General features: G+C 39.5%; 1 protein-coding gene across 3 annotated transcripts in view; it reads right to left on the bottom strand.

The window, feature by feature from the left end:
- Positions 1-20,681, bottom strand: part of LOC134041888 (SAM and SH3 domain-containing protein 1-like) — a 522,564-nt gene that overhangs the window by 77,815 nt on the left and 424,068 nt on the right. For 2 of the 3 annotated variants that reach the window (XM_062488930.1, XM_062488931.1), the window contains exon 2: positions 16,207-16,335. In XM_062488930.1, coding sequence (XP_062344914.1) covers positions 16,207-16,335 — 129 coding nt within the window. Of the gene's footprint in view, positions 1-16,206; positions 16,336-20,681 lie in introns of those variants that run through there. The other variant, XM_062488932.1, reaches the window with a different exon arrangement.

Genomic DNA, 20,681 nt, shown 5'->3' with positions numbered 1-20,681 from the left:
ATAATTACATTAAAACTGTATTAAAAACAGTAAGAGTTTTCTCCATCATAAGCAATGTTCAGGATATTGCTTTTGAAACAATAAAAAAGTAAGTCGGAATTCTAAAATGCAGTTCCATAGAAAAACAGAATGTCTGACAAGGGAAAACAAGTTACACAAATAATTTTGTATCACAAAGCTATTACATAATGTAAACCTGTGCCACATAGTTTGTCCTTTGATTTCAAAGTCGTCAGGCACAGGAAGAAAGCAACTGTGCTCAGTTTACAAACATCTCAGGAAAATTTCAAAGCATATACAAAACAGGAGGTATTAATATTACATAAATTGGAGAAAAAAATAACCCAACTTAATTTTACAGGTCAATTCTTTTGAAAGGAATGTTGGATAACAGTTCTCTTACTGCCTGAGTTGATTTCTTAATTTTCAAGCAATAAATAAGGCCTTCAGGGTTCAAGATCAATTAATTAATTACTAAATTTATGGAAGGCTCTACTACAAAAATCAATAAATGATGACTAAAGAAGGCATTAGGAATAAAAAAACTTCATAATACTGGTAACTCCACTTGAAAGGATGGCAAAATTTTCTACATAGTAAGAACATGCCAAATCAATCCATGTAATATAATTTGCATTGAACAGACTATTTAGCATTTTGCACATGACCTCTATGTTGAGACAGGTTATCTTCCATTTTTGTGCAAGGTCACATGTAAACACAGGGTGTTCTCTGGACCCTTTACTGTCATTCTTACAGTCTGACTCTTCCCTGCAAATATTCACAGCGGCATATACTTTTCAGAAGAAGCTGAAAAAAACACCTCCATCAGTGAAAATATAATGGGACTGAGCAACTAAAAAACAAATTCTTGTCCAAGCTAGTGAAATCTATATGAATATATACATATTGGCTCACACATACGTATTAGATCAATAAATATATGCTTGATCTCTGGTGCAAGATCAAATGAGAAAGGTGCACAGATGAGACTCTTGCCTAATTCCGTTACCAAGGAGCACAGGGCTGGAAGGTACTGTCATTACACATTAGAGAGAGAGAAAGGTTGTTTTCACTTAAGGCTCCATTCTAAAGAAATGAACATGCCAATCCACCACCACTTCTAGGGAAATAACTGAAAAAGCAGGTTATTCTGGCCTAATGTTTGGGAATCAGATGCTGTGTAATATGGAAAACTGAAAGGTACTGCATTTAAACAGAATTACGCAGACACAGATATTAAGGGTGGGGAACATCTGGGGAGCTAACAGGTTGGCTAAGAAGTATGCAGGGATGATAGTGAATCATAAGATAAGCACAAGCCTTAGTGTCACATTGTTGAGTAAAGAACCACCATTGTATTACGGATATTATGAATAATAAAACAGCTTGCTTAGGGAGACAGTGGAATTAACATGCTGGGACAATTTAAAGACAGGTCTGATCAACATCTGTTAAGCATGATAAGGACAGCTGAACATATCTTGGGGCAAAGGAGGCACCAAGTGATTTCTTAAAATTATAAAACAAAGCCAAGGTAAATTCCATGAAATACAACAGTACTTACAACAAAATAGGTTTGGCAACACACCTTCAACCACACACACAAAAAAAAAAAACCAAAACCCAGATACTGTTGTATTTGTGTTTCACTTCTGGTTTTTGCATTTCACACATAACTACAAAGAGAACTTCCACTCCTCCTTTTGCAATAACTGGAAATTTTATCCCAGAGCAGGTGCCGCAAACTTCATCTGGTATAGCTGAGATGCAGACTGCTTATGGTGATGTCTAATCCAAAGCTGTAAGCAGAGAAGTTAAATAAACAGCTTCACTTTTCATTTAGTTTCTAAGAGACATTTTGCATGTGCACTACCCTCAACTCACTAGTTTTCAAGGGATTTCATTTGAGTAGATTTATGATCTTTTCTATTCCTTCTACTGTTATTTTCCACAAGTAGCATAGCTGGTTGCACAAAATCACTGTTCTCCAAGAGGTAACAACATCCAAACCAGGGAGACAAATACAAAAAAGAACAAGGACTATCTATAGAAGGATGGAAAAAAGGTAGGGTGTAGGAGGTGCTCAAGGAAAACATGCTGAAGCGTGTAGGAGAAAAAGTGCTGTGAAGACTTTGACTACTGAAGAGAGAAAATTTTGTGAAGCTTTGAAAAGATGCATGGGTAGAGTAAAATGAGGAAGGCAGGAGGCAGAGGCTGAGCTATTAAGGAATGAGATGAAAGGGGAAGATGATAGCAACTAGTAATAAGAACAGCCTAGAGAATAAACATGGCATCATGGAAGGAGAGTCAGTAGAGAAAAAACATAGAGGGTTTCCTGTAACTTTGTGTCTTCTGTAACAATGCAGTACAGAGGCAATATCTGAGCTCTCACTGAGGGCTAGATGTGATTCATCTAGAACAATGCAGCTTCCTCGGGTATTTTATCCTCTATCTACTCTGGGAAAGAGGCTGACAAATCCAGCACTGGTGATCAAAGCCGTTCATCTGCCACTTAGCTGCTCTGACACAGTGGTGGAAATAGTCTTATGCTCAAAGCCAGAGATAAATAAACCATAACTTTCCCCATTTGGAAAATATCTTGCCACTCAACATAACTGCATTTATGTTGATCTGAAGCTTCTGGCAAGAGAAAGGTTACAGTGATGGATATGCTTGTGTTTTAAGAAATGTCTTTCTTTTGTGTAACCCTTTTCTGCTGGGTTATAAATTCTTGCTCAAAAGAATTTACCATGCTCTGAAGGTAATGAACAAACAGATCCAACAACAGATCCAACTTCTGTAAGCCTTGCTCACCTGTCCAGTCCTGAGATCAGCAACAGCAGGTAAAACAAGGACAAGCAGTGTGATTCGTGCCAAATAAATATTCTGAATATGAAGCACAAGATGACTTTTTGCATGCTTTTACAATAGATACTGTACTCTACCATGGCCAGAGATATGGACAATCAATAGGTCCCTTAAAACTTCTAATAGGCCACTCCTAATAAAAGGAGATATTAAAAATACATTAAATACTTGTGACTTGTGCTTGTTCACAAGAAGTTTTCATTACACTGTTTAGACAGCTTAAAAAGCAATTTATGTAAGACAACCTTTTAGATTTCTAAATCTCCTTTGGAGTTTCTATTAGGTGTGGAGTGAAAAAAAAGTGCAATTGCCTTTCAGTTAAAAACACGAGACAAAACACAGCTCATTTTGTATCATTCCATTTTGGGTGGGTTTGGGCTATGAATAATCTCTGCTCTACAAGGTCAGCATTTCTGTGTTATAAATGCCACATTACGTAATTGATTGCCATGACAGGATATGCATTTATATGGAAAAGGAATTAGATAAACACTGCCACCAAATTTTTAGGATTTACTCATTGACAAAGTATCTCTCCCTGTAAAGTAAAGTAAATGAAGTGGCTAACTTTCAAGGTGTTCCTGAGGTAACAGATCAATTACAAGGAACTGCATTAGCAGTAGGAACTAGAATAGCACTGGCTAATGCACAAGATTAAATTCAGATTTTTTTTCTTTTAAGACAGAAATTGTTAGGCCTCAGCTCATGGCAAACTTGCGATCTCATACAGAAAATATTCCTGTTTTCAAGATTGATAGAGGATGAAAATGACTGTGGTCATAAAATGATAAAGGGAAATAAGTGTCCCAGACATGTCCCAGAGATCATGAAAACAATTCAAGGACACTAACTTTTTACAGTTTATAGGTAGAGATTTGAAAAGTGCTCTGTTAATCTCTAAAGAAAGCTTTCATACTTGAAGAGCTGCTACTGTGCAACCAGAAATACCCTTTCAAAGGAATAATCTCACAGTATGTCAACAATAATGAATTATAAAAGATTCCTCAGTGCTGGGAGGACTTCAAGATTCAACAGAGAAGAATTAAAGAAGCCATTTATGTGATAGGCTGAAAGGAAACAACAAGTAATCTGCTATAAACACAATGGTGATGCCTTGCCCTAAAGGCCACTATAGAATAATGCTTGTTTTAGAAATCTAAATAGTTTCAATCAGAAGAATCTCAGTGGATCACTAAGAAGAGAAATTCAATTGTGTTTGCACTATTCAGGGAAAACAATAATATTTCCTGTTGCATGTAGCATGGATATAAAGGAAAACACAGTGTGTTTCCCACCATACTTCGCTATGCTTCCCCTGAAAGTGACTTTTGGCAAAATGCCCATCTCCTTCAACTTCATTGCAGACCTCAGATGTTCAGCATCACTCACTCAGACAAAACGTCATTGTGCTTTCTTCTCCATTTGCTGACTGAACTATGACCAGGAAGGTAGTTCTATTTTTGTAATTTTAAAAAGCAAAGGAAGTTCAATTAGGATGCAAACCTTAGGGACACTCATGCCCCTCCACTGCTCTAAATGAAGCTATAAATAAAGAAGATACCTTCTGTATTCTTAGGTTTTTCACTCAACTTCTGCAGTTTATTCTTAAACATTAACGGTTTTAATTACTTCTGTCATTTTGTGAAGCCAGACTAAGACAGGGCTAACTTAAATTTTATTTTCTTGTCCCTAGGTGTTTTCAGGTGTATAAAACACTCTAAGAAAAAATGTTCAACTTTTCCATCACTTTGATTTTCAATTCTTTCATTTCTCTTTTCTCGTGAGTTTCATGTTGGAGCTTGCAAAGTTCCAGAACAACCTATTGTAGTGGCAGTCAGAACCTTGATGGTGGCTCACCATTTCTCCTGCAATGCTTATAATGAAAAGGTCAAAACTGCTATTCAAAATCTCCTCCTTTGATTTTTCTGCCTCATCAAATAATGCCTGCATAGTGGACAGTGACCATGACAGATTCACAGAAAAAGAGTGCACTGGTGACTGAAGACGTTACTGGCAAGAAGTGGCAACCATTCTAGCTCTAAATAACATTTTTTGGTGCCTTAAAATGATCAGTTGTGCTATGTTGCTGTGGGTTTTTTAGTTATTACTTATTATCTCAAGTCATGCTGCACTACTACAATATTCTGGTCCATGCAGACAGTTCAGGGCTCACATAAGCACAGTGTCTTGCTGCCTAGTGGCACTTTTCACCCTCTGCAGCCACAAGAGTGCATTACCTGTTCTTTACTCCAGCTTAGTTTTCTAGTGACCTACTCACCCAACCTTCTAACATTTCACTCCTTACCCTTGTAAGCAAGCAATGACCAAACCTTTTTTCTCTTCTTCCACCTGACAAATGCAGTAAGAGGTCCCAGCTCCTGGGGCACCTGCTCCTGATGCTCTCGGACTCCTTACCCCACACTTTTTGCCCCAAAGTTGAGGCTCCTTCCTTGTGCACATATCACCTCCTGTGCCTCAAAAAACTCCAAATCCAAACAAAACCTACAAGAGTGGACAAAACTGAGCAGGAAGCTCTGAAGTAGACAAGTCCAAGTGCTAACAAAATTTACATTTACCTTTCTTTCCTCCTAAATGTCCTTTTCTACCCTCAGACCAAAATTTCAGCTAGAAAACTTGATGGCTACTTAGCTTCTGTAAAAACTTTTTAATCTTAGACAACATGTAAAATACTGAAAAGAATGCATTTAATTTGTTTATCTACATGTTTTTAACAACATGTGTTTCATGTCTAAATTTTCCCTGGCATTCAGTCATGGAAAGCTTTATGAGATAGTTCGTATTTCCATGTTACCAAATACAAGTGTAGAGTTGATGCAATTCTTGGTATTATTCCATTCCCACTGTTTAAAGAAAATTTAAAGAACAATAAAATTTCTTAGCAAATTAAGATGATTGATACAAAACACCTGTATATATTTCAAGAGCAAAGGTGTGAGTTTATAGGTACCATTTACAATTCAATAGCCACAAGAAAACGAATACACAAAGGCTAAACATAAAACAGCTCAAAAGGAGGAGAACCAAAGCTACCAAGTCCCTCAAAATGCTCATCCAACCTAGCATTAAGCTAGTCTTGCTGTTTACTTGAGAGGCTACTCAAAGAAAAAGAGATCAAGGGAGATAATTTTTCTGCTATTGTCTAGCCTACAAACAACACATTGTCTGAACTAATTATGGAGTAAAAAATAGCAATCAAGAAAAATAAATTTGAATTTTGCTAGAGGGTCAGTAGCTTACTTCCTTTTTAAAGTATCATTCTGATGTGACGTAACCAAAATATATAAAATAATTAAACACATATAATTAAATTATTATTTTTTTATATAAATGTAGAATATAAAAATAAAAAGTTGCCAAAAACCACATTGGGCTAAGATTCACATTCCTACTCCATTCCTGTTGAACCATGTTTAAAATATTTGAATTTTTTAACCTGCAAGTGAAAAAGAAAAGATTCACTAACTTGGTGAAGATGCCTACCTGGAAGATGAGACACTGCTATTTCCATTGCCACACCAGGAACTGTTTACATATGTGAACAGGGTTGATGAACAGATAAGGTTAAGACAGAGTACTAAATTGCAGAGCACTGTGCTTCAATATCAGAGTTCAAATTTCCTCAGGCAGAGGGAAGAACTAAACTTTGTTTTCTACAGCAGTGGATCAAACCACCACCTCCTACTACTTTGCACACCATGCCCTTCATCTCAGGCTTTCCCACAGGTGTTCAAAATGAAGTATCTCATTTAGAGTTTAACAAGAGCATTTTTTTTAGTCATCACCCATTGACATTATGCCAGTGAAATTAACATAGTGAAGAAATCAAAAGTCTCTTCCACATCACCTCTGCATTTCTATTACCCCTGCCATATGTTAGACAATTATTTCAAGTAGAGCTAGGATGGTAGGAAGGAGAGATGGCTGGCAGTCAGCTACTGACCAAGAGAACTAGACTCTTCACCAGACCTCTACATTCCACTACAAAGAGAAGTTGCCAGACCAGGAACACTGTAGAGTCTGGCACAGTTTTGAAGTACACCTGAATTTTGTTTTTTTTTTGAAGTGTGGTCTAATGGACTGGATTTGAGGTTTGAGCTGCAGGGCACCCATAGTGTCTGTCACCCCCTGGCTGTGAACTGCTTCACTGGCCAGGATTTGTTTATAGCTGCACTGGGGTACACCACTGTGTATTATTACATTGTTCGGAATTTACTATGAATTTCAGGTTGCTCTGTAGTGAATTTAGCTACAGAGGAGGAATAAGGGAATTACATAGGTAAATCTTCATCAGCAGCTGAATCTCGGGGAGGTGAGGCCTAAATAGGGATAATGATACTAAAATTACCAGCTTCAAAGGACATAACAAAGGCTAATTAATGTTTTTAAAGGGTTTTGAGGGTGGAAAGTGCTACACAAAGGAGAAATAAAACTATTTGGTGAGTTTCTGTGTAGGCTAGCAACTGAAGGCTCCAATTATTTAGCTTTCAACAGTTAACCACATGAACAAAATAAATCTACTCTGATGATTGACTTCCTTCCTGCTTTCGTTTGTGTGACTTTCAGCACCTGGCACATGCTTCAAAACTTTAAAATCTCTCTCTTTTGTCAAAATGGTCTTCAACTACACCTTAATCTTTGCTGGGCTACCATGACCCTGAGATTAGCTTGGTTGGTTAAAGCGTGGTGCCAAAAAAAAAAAAAAATCAAAAAATCCCACCAAGGTTGTGGGATGAATCCCTTTATGGACTGTTCACTTAAGAGTTGGACTTGGTGATCCTTGTGGAACTCTTCCAACGCAGAAGACTCTGAATTTGTGATCTGTGGACACGCCAAGACAGAAAGCTGTGAGAAACCTGAACTGTGTGCCCCTGGAAAGGGAAGGGGAGATGGACTTCTTTTACATACTGTTTATCAGCCTATTTTGTCTTAAAGCTTAAAAATTCTGATTTTTCTTTGGCTACCTTTTTAATCTTCTAATTTATCTGGATGTCTTATCAATAAAGCCTTATATGATGAAAAGCTTGTCTATTTTTCCACATCTATAACCATTGATTCATTACGATGCTACTCCTATCATCTTTACAGCCTTAAATGCACCAAGGTACACAATTCTACTGCCACTAGTTTCACATGAATTGTAAACCAAACAATTGCAATGGTGGTCTTATCAGAAATTTCAACAGCAACAGGCAAAAGACATTGACATAAACAAAAATTACTAGTATGTGTTTCATAACGAGCTTATGAATTCCAAATTTTGCTAATCATTTCAAGTCTTTCTTCTTTCATTAGTTTCTAATCCATGACTGATTTTATTCATCATGCCCACAAGCAATGCAAGAAGTTAATCCCTCTGATAAGGAACTGAAATGGAATTCTTTTGAACATATTACCCGTTCATTTTCATATGTATGTTTTTACAGGATTATTGCCTTTCCCAACTCTATTTGCTTGAACAGCCAAAAAAACCTTAGAATCAGGGAAAATCTGGATGTAGTAATCCCAGATTACTTTGCTCCCTTATGTAAAACAAAGCTGCAATCTAAACCATTGAGGAAAACTTAAAAATATAGATCAAGAGGGACATGACATATGGCAGTCAGAGAGCAGAATTTCCAGCTGATAGCCATTCCTTTTCATTATTTTGTGGAAAACAGATTGATCATTCACCAAAGAAATCAAGTCTCTTCAAACCGTTTGAGTTCTCCTTCAAACACAAAATTCACAGAGCATCTTGTCTGAAATGGAGTACTTCTCTGCGTGCTTCAGGCGACACTGCTGGAACAGGAAGCCTACACAACACCGAGAGAAGATAAAGCATGGAAAGATCAAAGGAGAGTAGCTGTGGAGCATCAGAACCTACATCATGAAGAGCAGGGGCCAGGCCATCAGGAGAGGGAAAAAAAGGAATCAGTTCCTTTGATTTTTCACAGATGGAGCCCTGCCTTCCTCTGGGCATCTTTGTTGGAAGAGTGTCCTTCTGCTGCAGAGAAACAGACATTCCAAAACACATCCAGATGTGCACCAAATACTCATGATGTGTTTCTCATTCTCCTCACAACATGCTCTTGATTTATTGTTGATCAAGACCTGTTTGTTTTCCCTAATGATCTGCAAGGCTGTTATGGTTCTTGCAAGTAAGATTTTTCAACTAACCTCAAGACATCTATCTTGAGCAATATCTTTACTATTCCTCGAGGAGACACAGTGGTGTTTCCCTACTTGGGGACTCAGAAGAAGCACAAGCAAGTTGTACAATTAGTTGACATTTGAAATTGCTGTCAGCTGTCTTCAACACACAGATGGACTGGTGAAGAGTAGCTGGGGAACCACAGAAGGAGAGCACAGAGAGGCTGCTTGGGGAGTCAAGTTGACACTATGCAAAGACTGAAAGGAGTAATCTTAATAAAAGACATTACATCTTTTGGGTTCATTCCTCTGTTGGTTTAGGTGCTGTCACATTACAAAAGTCTAACAATCCTCTAACGCAGCCAATATGCATTGCTGTCCTTCCCAGAGTAATGCCACTCAGCTGGGTATCTTGGAAATCCAGTAAGATGTGAATGGCAAGTTGGGCTGCACATTGCAGAAACTGTTCACCACAGTTTGGGTTGGTTAGAGTTGATTTTGTTTGTTAGCTTTGTTTTATCTGGTTGTTTTGTTGCTTTTTTTCCCCCTCAGAGATGTACCTTCTTAAATGGCAATTTAATTTGCTCTCTTTTTAAACAACTGTATCTATTGCAATGAAATTCACCAGCATGATGCTGTTCATTTCCAGTTTTGCTGTCACTTTTAAATTCTAAGGGAAGAAAGGAAAATAAAATACACAAAGGGAGCTAAAGTTAGTCAATCAATTACCCCTTCCCTCTAGTCCTCAGGCTCCAACGAGATTAAATCACAGAGTTAATACAAATCTAGTCTGTCAGTTCCACCAGATCTGTGCTGTTTCTGGCCAGCACAGTAAGAATATATTCAACTGATCTAAGGTTCAAAGTAAAATTCCTTCTGTATGTAAAGAGGCAAGAAAATTATTACAAATTATGTTAGAAGATTAAGAATACCTAGAAAAACACTTATAGAGAGAATTTCTCCCCTCCACAATTACCAGTCAGACTGCCAGAAGTGAGTTATCCTTTCCATTTATAACATATTATTTTGTTTATAACAGTATTACCAGCTCAGAAAAAAAAATTACCTTTGACAACCTATTTTTCCTGTAACACTGACATTACCAAAAATACTTTAGAAGACCAGAAGTGTTAAACAGAAGATCCTACTCCAAAAAGCAAGGATCCTCCAAAAGTATCAAAGGAAGACAAGGATACCCACACCATCTCAGCTGCAAAGTCTGCTGAATATCCAGCCTATAAATGAACAGATTTTGCCTAAGGGATTATTCACAAAGGGCCTTCCAACAAAAACAGTGGTGAGACTACAGGAGATCATTAGCTTGCAGAAAATTGAGAGATTTTTACTTAGTCTGCTAGTATTAAGTGAACTAAGAACTGTTTAAGAATGTATTCACTTTGCTGCATATGGAACAACCCTTGCTTTGTTTTCATGTTTAATGCTAGCTCTATATTTAAATGCCTTTGCTGCCTTGGTGTGTGATTTGAGACACTAAAAATAGCCTGTCTGTTCCAGAATTTCCATTGTGTCTACCTTTGAAAAGCTCTATTAATGACGAAAATGTTGCTATGAATTTCACTTATGAAGATAAGCCTAAAATACTGAGAGACTGAGACTGTACACACAGTAAATCTCCATTAAATATTTTCTATGTGAATCCACTTTATGTACCTCATGCTAAATCTCCCCTAGTTCAATCTATACTAAGAAAAAAAAAAACACAGTGATGCTTGAAAGTCCACACTTTCTACTTTTCCTGTGTGTCTGTCCAGTAAGGCCTGGAGACTTAAAAAATTAGGAAATCTTATCTCTGTGCTTTCCAGCTATTTTTTTTCTGTGCTGTAGATACCTTTTTAATTGAACTCAGATGTTGTTTATACTTTGGAGGGCCTCTTGCAGCCAGCAAGACAAAACAAAACAGTAGGATCCTGTTCCAGTGAGATACAGAAGTGTCCTCTCAGGACAGATGGTAACAGCAGCCAGTACTGAGTTTGTAAAGCAGAGGTGATTATTTCATAGCAGGAATAAGCAGTCTATTCTAGGATCCTGAAATATTAATGTAAGATGTGAAGAATGGTGGACATGACTAGTGTCAGCTATAGAACAGACACTCTCCACACAAACGTTCAGCATCCCAACTCCAGCTTTGGTGGCTAACTCCCCTGAAGATTTTTAAATACATATCATTCACTGACTGCTACTCTTCTGGGTGTTTTAGTGTGCTTCAGCAAAGGCTGGCTAGTTTCTCAAATAGCCTGATAATGCTGCCAACCACTAGTACTATACCAGACAAATGCATCTCGAAAGAGGAAACATTATTATTCCTCTATCACTCAAATTACTAACTACCCTACTTTTGTTGCTTTTCCTCCCTTTTTTCTTGCTAGACATACCATTTATATGTGATGACATTTCCTAGATGGTAATCAATTCCATCTGTAATCAAACAACTGGTTACTGAGCATCTTTTAAAACCATGCACACACAAGACTTAGGAAGACTACATGGATGTGGGAAGTAGGACAATAAACTTATGACGGTTTTATGTTCATTTATATTTTCCAGATTTGCCTGTGTACATGTGCAGGTACTGTAAAAACACATGGGATTAGGCAAGGTAATTTTTCCTAATATATTCATTGTACTTTACCACAGTGTACACAGAGAGAATCTGAACACTTCCCCTTCTACACAATGAAATTACTTGCATGAATGTGGGAAAAAATATACTATTATGCCATTTAGCTTTTCAGTGGCATTAATTTTATATAATTTGCAAGACAAAAGATGGCTGCAACTTCTCAGTGCCCCAACTGCAGCTGTCAAGAGAGTCCATCAGAAAACCTCAAGCCTTTCTTTGACTTCAAGATCATCAGCTACAATACAGACCTTGGCAGCAGTGGTTAGCTGGCCACTGTCAGTGACAGATGAGACAACAGAATGCAGTTTGCTCTTTCATGGCTAAGTCAGTACTGTCCTGCCCTGCTGACAGGCAAGGCAAAGCTGCTTTTGTCAGTGAGCCAGGCTAATATGGCCCAAGACACAAAGGAGGTAGGTCATCAAATAGTTTGTGTTGAAACGCATCTTGAAGATCATCTAGTTCCAACCTCACTGCAATGGGGCTGTTCAAAGCCCCACCCGACCTGGCTTTGAATACTTCCAGGGAGGGGCACCCACAACTTCTCTGTTCCAGTGTCTCACCCCTATCACTACATGCCCTTTGAAAAAGTGCCTCTCCAGCTCTCTTGTAGCCCCCTTTAGCTACTGAAAGGCTGCAGTGAGGTCCCCTGGAACCTTTACTTCTCCAGGCTGAAGGAGCCCAGTTCTCACATCTTTCCTGTGCTGGCAACCCCAGAACTGGGTGCAGAGCAAAGTAGAAGGGAACAATCACCTCCCTTGACCTGTTGGCCACACTCCTTTTGATGTAGCACAGGACCTGGTGGCTTTCAGGACTGTGAGCACACACTGCAAATCATGTCAAGTTCTGCATCCACCACAAGACCTTATTCCCAGGGCTGCTCTTCCTGCATTCTCCTCACAGCCTGTACCTGTGCTCAGGATTGCCCCAACCCGTGTGCTGGACCTTGCACTTGGCCTTTTTTGAATTTCATGAGGCTTCACAGGCCCATGTCTCAAGCCTGTCCAGATCCCCCTGGATGGCTTCCCTTCTCTCCAGCATGCTGGCCACTCCTCTCAGCTTGGGGTTGTCAGCAAATTTGCTGAGGGTGCACTTGATTCCACGCTCCCTGTCACCAGCAAAAATGTTAAACAGCACCAACCCAAATAGTGATCCCTAAGGAACACCACCTGTCACTGATCGCCATTTGGATATTGAGCCACTGGAGTGTGGCCATCCAGCCAACTCCTTATACACCTGAGTGGTTCATTCATCTAATTCACCATCTCTCCAACTTAAAGACAAAGATGTAATGTGAACAGTTAGAAAATACCATCCTCAGAGAGTCACTTCTCTGGGCATAACTGTATTTTAGCAGATGTCCACCTCAATACCACCAGTGATACATTCATTACGGACTTGAAAATCCACTATATCTATTCCACCTGCAGTCTTTCCTCAGCCAAAAGCCCACATGGTGTACAGGAATAGGCCAAATGCTAGGAAATGTGGGCAACTCCCATGCTGTTCACTAACATTAATGTCCAAACCCAAGCATATTCTCCATTAAAAAAACATAGGCAAAATTCCAAACACAAAAAGCAGTTATCGTGTTTAGGGACAACTAACAATCCTTGACAGCATTACCATTTGGAAAAATATTCTGGATTCAGCTCCATCTGCACCCACTGTTTTGCTACAAGATATGCTGCTTTCCCAAACAGTTTAACCAAATGATTTTTTTAAAAAAATTCAACTTCAGAGCAGGATATCTAGACTGAAATGGCCATGGTCTGATAGGAAAGGCTGGAGAGCTGATTACAAAGTACAATGTACAATCAAGATATCAACACTTGTGCTGAAACAGCTTAAAATTATTTCAAAGGGTACAGAAGCAGCAATAAACACTTCATATTTCTGTCCTTCCAGTGGACATGCTACAAAGGGCAATCTGGGCGAGCCAGGGCTAAATACATGCTCCTGCCAAAGCTCTGCCAGCTCAGGCATGTCTTTGTTATTACACAGCTCCTCCTGACAGGGCCTCTCTGTGCAGGGTTTAAAGGAAGCTTTGACTCCTGGGGTGACCTGCTCTTTCTCTTTGTTCAGAGCATTCAGTGAAAGCAGCAACCTAACCTTGGCCTTTTATGTTTCTGCTAAGTACTATTATGCACTCAGTACTGCATTTTCATATGGATTCAGTGACTGTAACTCCAGCAAACCCCTGAAAATCTTCAGTAATACTCCATGCATGTAAGCTCTGCTGTGTTCACTTCACTGAAGAGAGAGAGAAGACCACTGGGGAGGGGAGGAAGAATTGATACACTGCCCACCTCTGGGAAGAGAGGGTGTAGAGACAGCACTGCCCTCTTCATCCCTGCTAGAAGAGCAATGTATGGCAGATCAAGGTCAGGCTAGACAACAGATCAACAATACTGGTACATAATAATTTTGAAGCCACATATATTTGCTATCTGGTACTTTTTTTTTTTTTTTTTTTTTTTTGCTATCAGTGCATCTAGGATGTGCATTAGGCATTTCCCTCAGCATTACTTCCCATTCACTATCCCCAAACATCTATCAACGCACTACTTTTCCTCAAGGTGTACAGAGAGGAAAAACACCTCAACAAGTGACTCACTCTTCTGTTCATCACACTAAAATGACATTCTGGTCTACATGGCCATTTCCCCCTCCCTGTGTAGGTAAGTCAAGCCTGCCTGTTTATTAATGAGAGCAAGTTTCAGCTGCAGTCAGCACTGTTTGGATGCGGTTGTTGGGCAAGTGAGCGAGTAGTCCCACATGCTATCAGCAGAATGGCTATCTTATGTCTAGAAACTGTATTATAGAGTGACAGATGTATCAAAAATGGAGCACTAATTTAATTTTCAATTGCATTGTCTTCTCTCTGACCTGACAGTTCAAGAAGTCATCACTAGACCACTAGAGTAAGCAAACTCAGTATCAGAGACGCTGAAGAGAAATCTCCAGGCTGTTTTTCACACAGCCACTTTCTCTGACTGTAGATTCTCTGGAGTAGAATGAATCACTCGATGGTCTGTCTTTGGTTAGCTCACATCTATTTAAACCAGCATGAAGATCCGCACCTTTGATGTGAGTTAATTAAGTTCACATGGCTTTCTCCAGCCTGGCTTCTGCAGCTTCAGAAGCAAAGGGAGCCAAATTAGACCCATCTGTCTAAATGGAAGGGGTCCTCTCCCACCATAAGGCACACTCCATTACCCAGCACAGGAGCTGCCTTCCAAGAGCACCAGCAAAGGGGGTTTCATTGCTGCCAACAACTACCTAGAATACCAGGCCTGCCAGGTGTGGGGGTTTTCATGAGAACCACAGTTCTGTGCCATCAGCTTCTCTGCACAGAAGCCTCAAGGGTCTATCTGCAAAATAATTTCCTGCAGTAGACTTTTGTTTAACCCTTGGAACTTCTTGGCAGCAACAGATCTGACAAAAAATTTGCTTTTTTTTCTATTTAAAAATAGAGAAGGAACCAACAAACTTCAGTGGGGCAGAGGATGACTCCGTGCCTTGATTCTGCAGCCATTAACTGTTCAACTGAAGTCTGTAGTCTACAGACTCAAAGCCTCTCAGTTGGTATCCCAAAAAGAAAGAAAGTAGCCTTAAATAATCCACATCATCAGGTACAGCTGTTACCAAGGCTCTCTCAAGGACTTGTGCCTGGAAAGAAGAGTTGGGAGATTCATTTGTCAGAAAAGACAGTTCCATGAAGATCTGTTGGTATCTGTGGGGAGATTATCAGAAAGGTGTGTTGCATGAGAACAATAGCCAACAGGTATAAAATGCCATGGGGAGGATCTCACAGAATATTACTTAAAAATAGAAGTTTGCTCTGAAGATAGCAAAGCAGTATTAACAGCTTTCTCAGAGATGGTGCAATGTCTGCATCCCTGGAGGTCTTCAAATTCAAATCAGATAAAGCCCTGAGCAACCTGGTTTGAATTCAGTGTTGACACTGCTTTGAGCTGAATGCTGGATTAGTGACCTCCTGAGGTCCCTTCCACGCTGAAAGGCTCTGCGATGCCACATAACCTGCTACAGATTCTATAATGCATAGAATAATGGAAAGGGGTTCACAGAACTGCTGACATTTGGGAGCCTGGAACCAGAATTTTCACCCTAGACTTTTGAGAAGCATCTCTTTACAGTTTGTACAGTGTAACTGAAAACCTGCACAGTTTGATTGTGCTCACACTGGGAGCATCTTGGAGCAAGGAAATGATGCTTTTATCAGACAGTATCCTGCCGCCAAGAGTTGAGGATTGCAACCAAATGTATGCAAGCAAGAAGTACTCTAATTAAAGAAGAAATAAGAAATGCAGACTCCAAGGCTTAATGAAACATAAAAAATACCTAGAAAAAACCTAATCCAGCTAATTCCAAATATTTAATTGAGTTGGCTGAAATGTTTGCATGCATGAACAAAACTATGTAGTTATTTCCCTGGGTAGATTTCTTCAAGCTGTAATATTGATTCTTCATCTGGAGCATGAATAGCAATTATTTGTTAATAAAGTAATAACTTTATTACATACCAAATCAAGGTCTTGGGAAACCCTCCGCTTGCGCAGCTCTTCCATCCTCTCACACACATCTGTGAAGCAGGTGTTATAGTAGTCTGCATACTGCTGTGCCAGATCATCAATATTTCCCAGTGACCCGTCCTACAGGGAAGACAAAGAAATCAGGTTAATCAATTTTAAAATTGTAATTTAAAGGTAGCAACTTTAAATTACAAATATGAAGGAAATCCCTCCCCCCTGCAGCACATCACGCTCAGGTCATCCTCTCCATCCCTATCTGAGAGCACATGAACAGCAAGAACAGTTGGGAACTGCACTACCAGAACAGCTCCTCACAATCAGGTAGGACTTTGTTGAATCCTACAGAGAGAAAGCAGGGACAACAGTGCACAGCAGTGGAACAACACACCCTCAGGCACTATCTGCCTCAATTCCCTCCCACCAGCATGTACTCATATTGCTTATGTTGCTTATATTGCTTGGTTCTTCCAAGCAGCAGCTCACTCTTCTGAGAGCCAGTCATTACACACATTTCACTGACCCTACCAAGAGTAGCCTTGCTTTGTGACAATTACCAACTGCAACTAAAACCACTACATTTCTTGCCAATACACCAAATCAGCCAGACTGCAAACAATGAGACCCACAAAGACACTCTGCCAGTAGGTCTTTTAAGATGCACTGCAGGTGGCAACATGGTTTGCTGAGTCCCGTATGTCTGATTTGCAGGGCAGGATTGCTACACTGCTAATAAAAGGGCTATAGCCAGAAATCTAATTGCAATAATCTGTTAATTACAGTCCAAATTAATACTTTAAATATTATGAATTAAGAAAATAAGACAAAAACAATATAAAGGCTGAATTTTAAGTGTCATGATAAAACCTTTCTAAACATCAGATACGAATGCTGTGCCTCTGAAGTGATGGTGTGAGCAGGTACAAAATAGACACACTTAAGATAGGTCCAGAAGATGGGATGCAGCAATCTTGTGTCTCTATGCGTCTAATTTACGAAAGACCATGTATGTTACTGTGTGCATTCTTTAGAAGACAAAAATCTGCTCTCCGTGCCTATCCTGACAGAAGGACAAGAATACATTGCAGACTATTATTTAATTGCTGCTGTTAAGAGATGCACACATATAAACATAAAATTATGATTATTAAGAGAAAGCGAAGCAATAGAGAAAAATGCAAAAATAATTATGCTAATAATATACATAAATTGCAAGGTTGAGTTATAGCATATGAGCTAGGAGGAACTCTTAGTAACCACATGTACTGAAGCTGTTGTGACTTGGAAATAAGCACATGGTTCCACTCTCAGGGTTCTGCACTATGCTGAAGGGGTAGGTTTGCTCTAATGAAGTGTCACTTCCAGAGAATAGGAAAAAACATTCCAGTTTAAATAAAAGTGAATGCCTATTAAATCTCAGAGCCTGTGAAAACTATTTGCTACTCTTTTAATTTTAAAGTGTAATTCCACAGGCAGAAGAGTTATCTCCTGAAACTTCAGCAGATTCCCGAGAAACCTTTGCAGAGCTCGCACTCCCAAAATTTAGAGCAGCTTGCATTTTCCCAACACTAGTGTGCTCAGTACAGCTGGCAAACAATTTGCATGCCACTTGTTGGAGCAGCAGAAGCAAAATAACTACACTAAATATGTGTCTAAACTTTCTCCCCTGCCTCCATACTTAACATATTTTTTTGCTGTAGTTCCTATCTTTCAACCTGCCAAAGATCTCACAGGAGACGTTTCAAGCATTAAAAGACTGGGGATACAAATATACTTCTGGGAACTTCAGATTTTCCAGAGCTTTGGACAAAAAATTTTCTGCACGGCTAAGCAAATGTACAGTTTACCTGGGGAAAAGCCAGCACCTTTGAGAACACAGCAGTGCTACCCTGCTTTTCTACAGGAGCCACCTGCTACCTGCTCACAGAAGAAGTCTATGTCTTCCTCCAACCATCTCCTTGACATCCATCACTTCCCAACAAGCTGGGGAAGAAACTTGGATATGCCTGTACCACAACTTCCACAAATTTCCCTGTGCCACTGGACGCTCCTCTGGTGGCTGAGGGTGTGCTTTCTGGTCCCACATGGACTACATGCTGCTTTCAGTGTTTTAACACTCAAGAGGAATAACCAGGGCTGCACTGCTGGGGAAAAAATGAGCACCAAACTGAAAAAGGAACCGCAAAACTTAACCTTTATTTGTTCACTTTTGTGGGCAGTAGAAGAACCTGTATGACTTCCAAGGAAACAACGTGACATCTGAATCCCAGCTACTCAATCATAACAAACATCCCTCTCAAAGGGTTATCAAAAATTCCCACTTTGGAGTATCTTCCCAAGCCAGAGTCTGTTTATTCCTTGATAAGCTTTGCAAGTTAAAAAGATCGAAGGTGGAAACAGTAATAAATAATAGAAGAGCAACACAGGGAAGCATCATTTTACCAGAACAATATGAAAACTGTTGGTCAGTCCATCCCCTCTCACAATTCCGGAAACTATGCATTCCATGAAGTTCACCTGCTCCAAAATACACATAACTTTCTAACTTTTGAAGGTAATTCATGACTTTGAAATTGCCTGAAATACTGCAAACATATCACATGAAGTTTAGCTTAGCTGAGAGCCAGACAGAGCTGAGGATCTCAGCAAGCTCCATCACTCCTCCCCACACCTCTTCAGACACGTGGTCATGAACCATTTGCAGGATAGCAATGGCACTGCCAGTGGATCAAGCACAGCTCAACAAGAGCTCATTTTTCGCTTGTGCTGGCGTGCACTTCACTGTGCTATTTTTAAAGGTAGCCTCCACAAGGCTGAAGGCTTCTGACTGTCCCCAGAACAAAATTAGCTCGATTGCAGCACCCCAATTAAAGCTCAGAGGATGTGGGTGGCCCCAGTGCCAGCGAGCACGTGGCTGCAAAGAAAGGCCTATTCACAAGTGACCCAGTCCACCAGTGCCACCATGGCCAGAGGAGCAGAGCTCCAGGAATCAGCCTGCCTGACTGACAGCAGGGATTGCTGGCAGCGCTTGGGGTTTGCATGACAGGGCTATGCTGCAAATCAAAACAAGCTTAATGTCCAGAAAAGGATGAAGGAACAGAAAAAAATCCCACAAGATCTTAGAGAGGGGAATAGACAGCTGACACACATGCTCCTTACAGCCCTGCCACATGCTTTTGCTGGGTTACCAGACTGAGGGCAGCTCCAGCTTTACGCAGTTGCCATTCTGCAAAGGCCCTGTGCACCCTCCTCACTAGATGTGGACAGCTTTGGGGTCTGAAGACCCTAGCATCAAAATCAGAATAAACCACACACGTTTGCTTTTGCACCTCAACTTGCCAAAAAGGTGCAGTGGAAAATGCTGATTGAAGGATTTGTGTCTGTCACCAAGAGCTGCTTTTGTGAGTTTATCCATGCAGGCAATGCAGAGAGCATTGGTTTTGTTAAAAGAAATATATCAAATCAACCCAAGCCAAAGACAGCAAGCATCTCACAACCCACAGCATCTGCTCATATTTCATGTAAGTATATGTCATAACTAAACAAATGATAGTGTATTTGATTTATATGACCTCAAATTTGATCCCCAGACAGAGTTATCTCCATCATCCTCCTTTACTCTTCAAGCACTACTAAAAGCATGGCAAAACCTGGAAAACAGAATATGCTTCATTTTTCTGCTGCACAAATAATGGCCAAGACCTACTTTAGATATCATCAAACTACAAGTATAACTCATCTGAAGAACCATGACATTTTGTCTATTCTTTAAATTGACCCCCCCAATGTCTCCAAATAATTCTAAACTGTCTCACACAAAATCACCAACACTGTGCTTTGCAATTCTATTTTGGTTTTGAGTATTTAAAAAATATTCATATGCAAAACATTAGGTTCAGCTTGATAAGTCATGCATTCCCTTACAAACAGAGTCAAAGGAACAGTCTGAAAAGTTTTTAAAAATCTTTAGAATTATTAATAAAATAGAACACTAAAAGCATAACTATCAATATTTTAAAAATATTTCACTCTGATGCACGAAGATTAAGACCCAGTGGTAGTTTTCACAGATTTTGACAAATGTGGAGCATCATTTTAGTTTCACAGGTAGAAAAAAAGCATACACTTATTTGATACAAAAAATAATAACCCAGAGTAATTTATAATAAGCCTTCAACCATTATGTACCACTACCATTTTGATACAGATGGGTTGCATATTTGAGATACCTTATGTGAGCAGTGAAAAAATATATAGCTTTCAAATTTGTTCTTACTGATACATCTGTAATTCAGAAGCCTCTGAAATGCTCTGAGGTGTCAGAAACATTTCAAAAACCAAAACCTCATAATAAACTCTCTCATTTTGTTACAAATTTAGCATTAAAAAAAAAAAAAGCACTAACATGAAGAGTATTTTACACCAATTGTGTTTATTACCATGCAAACTGCAATGTTCTCGCTGTATAA

Source organism: Cinclus cinclus, chromosome 3, assembly GCF_963662255.1.
Source record: "Cinclus cinclus chromosome 3, bCinCin1.1, whole genome shotgun sequence".
Classification (NCBI taxonomy): Eukaryota; Metazoa; Chordata; class Aves; order Passeriformes; family Cinclidae; genus Cinclus; species Cinclus cinclus.
This window is presented reverse-complemented; position numbering and strand designations above follow the sequence as displayed.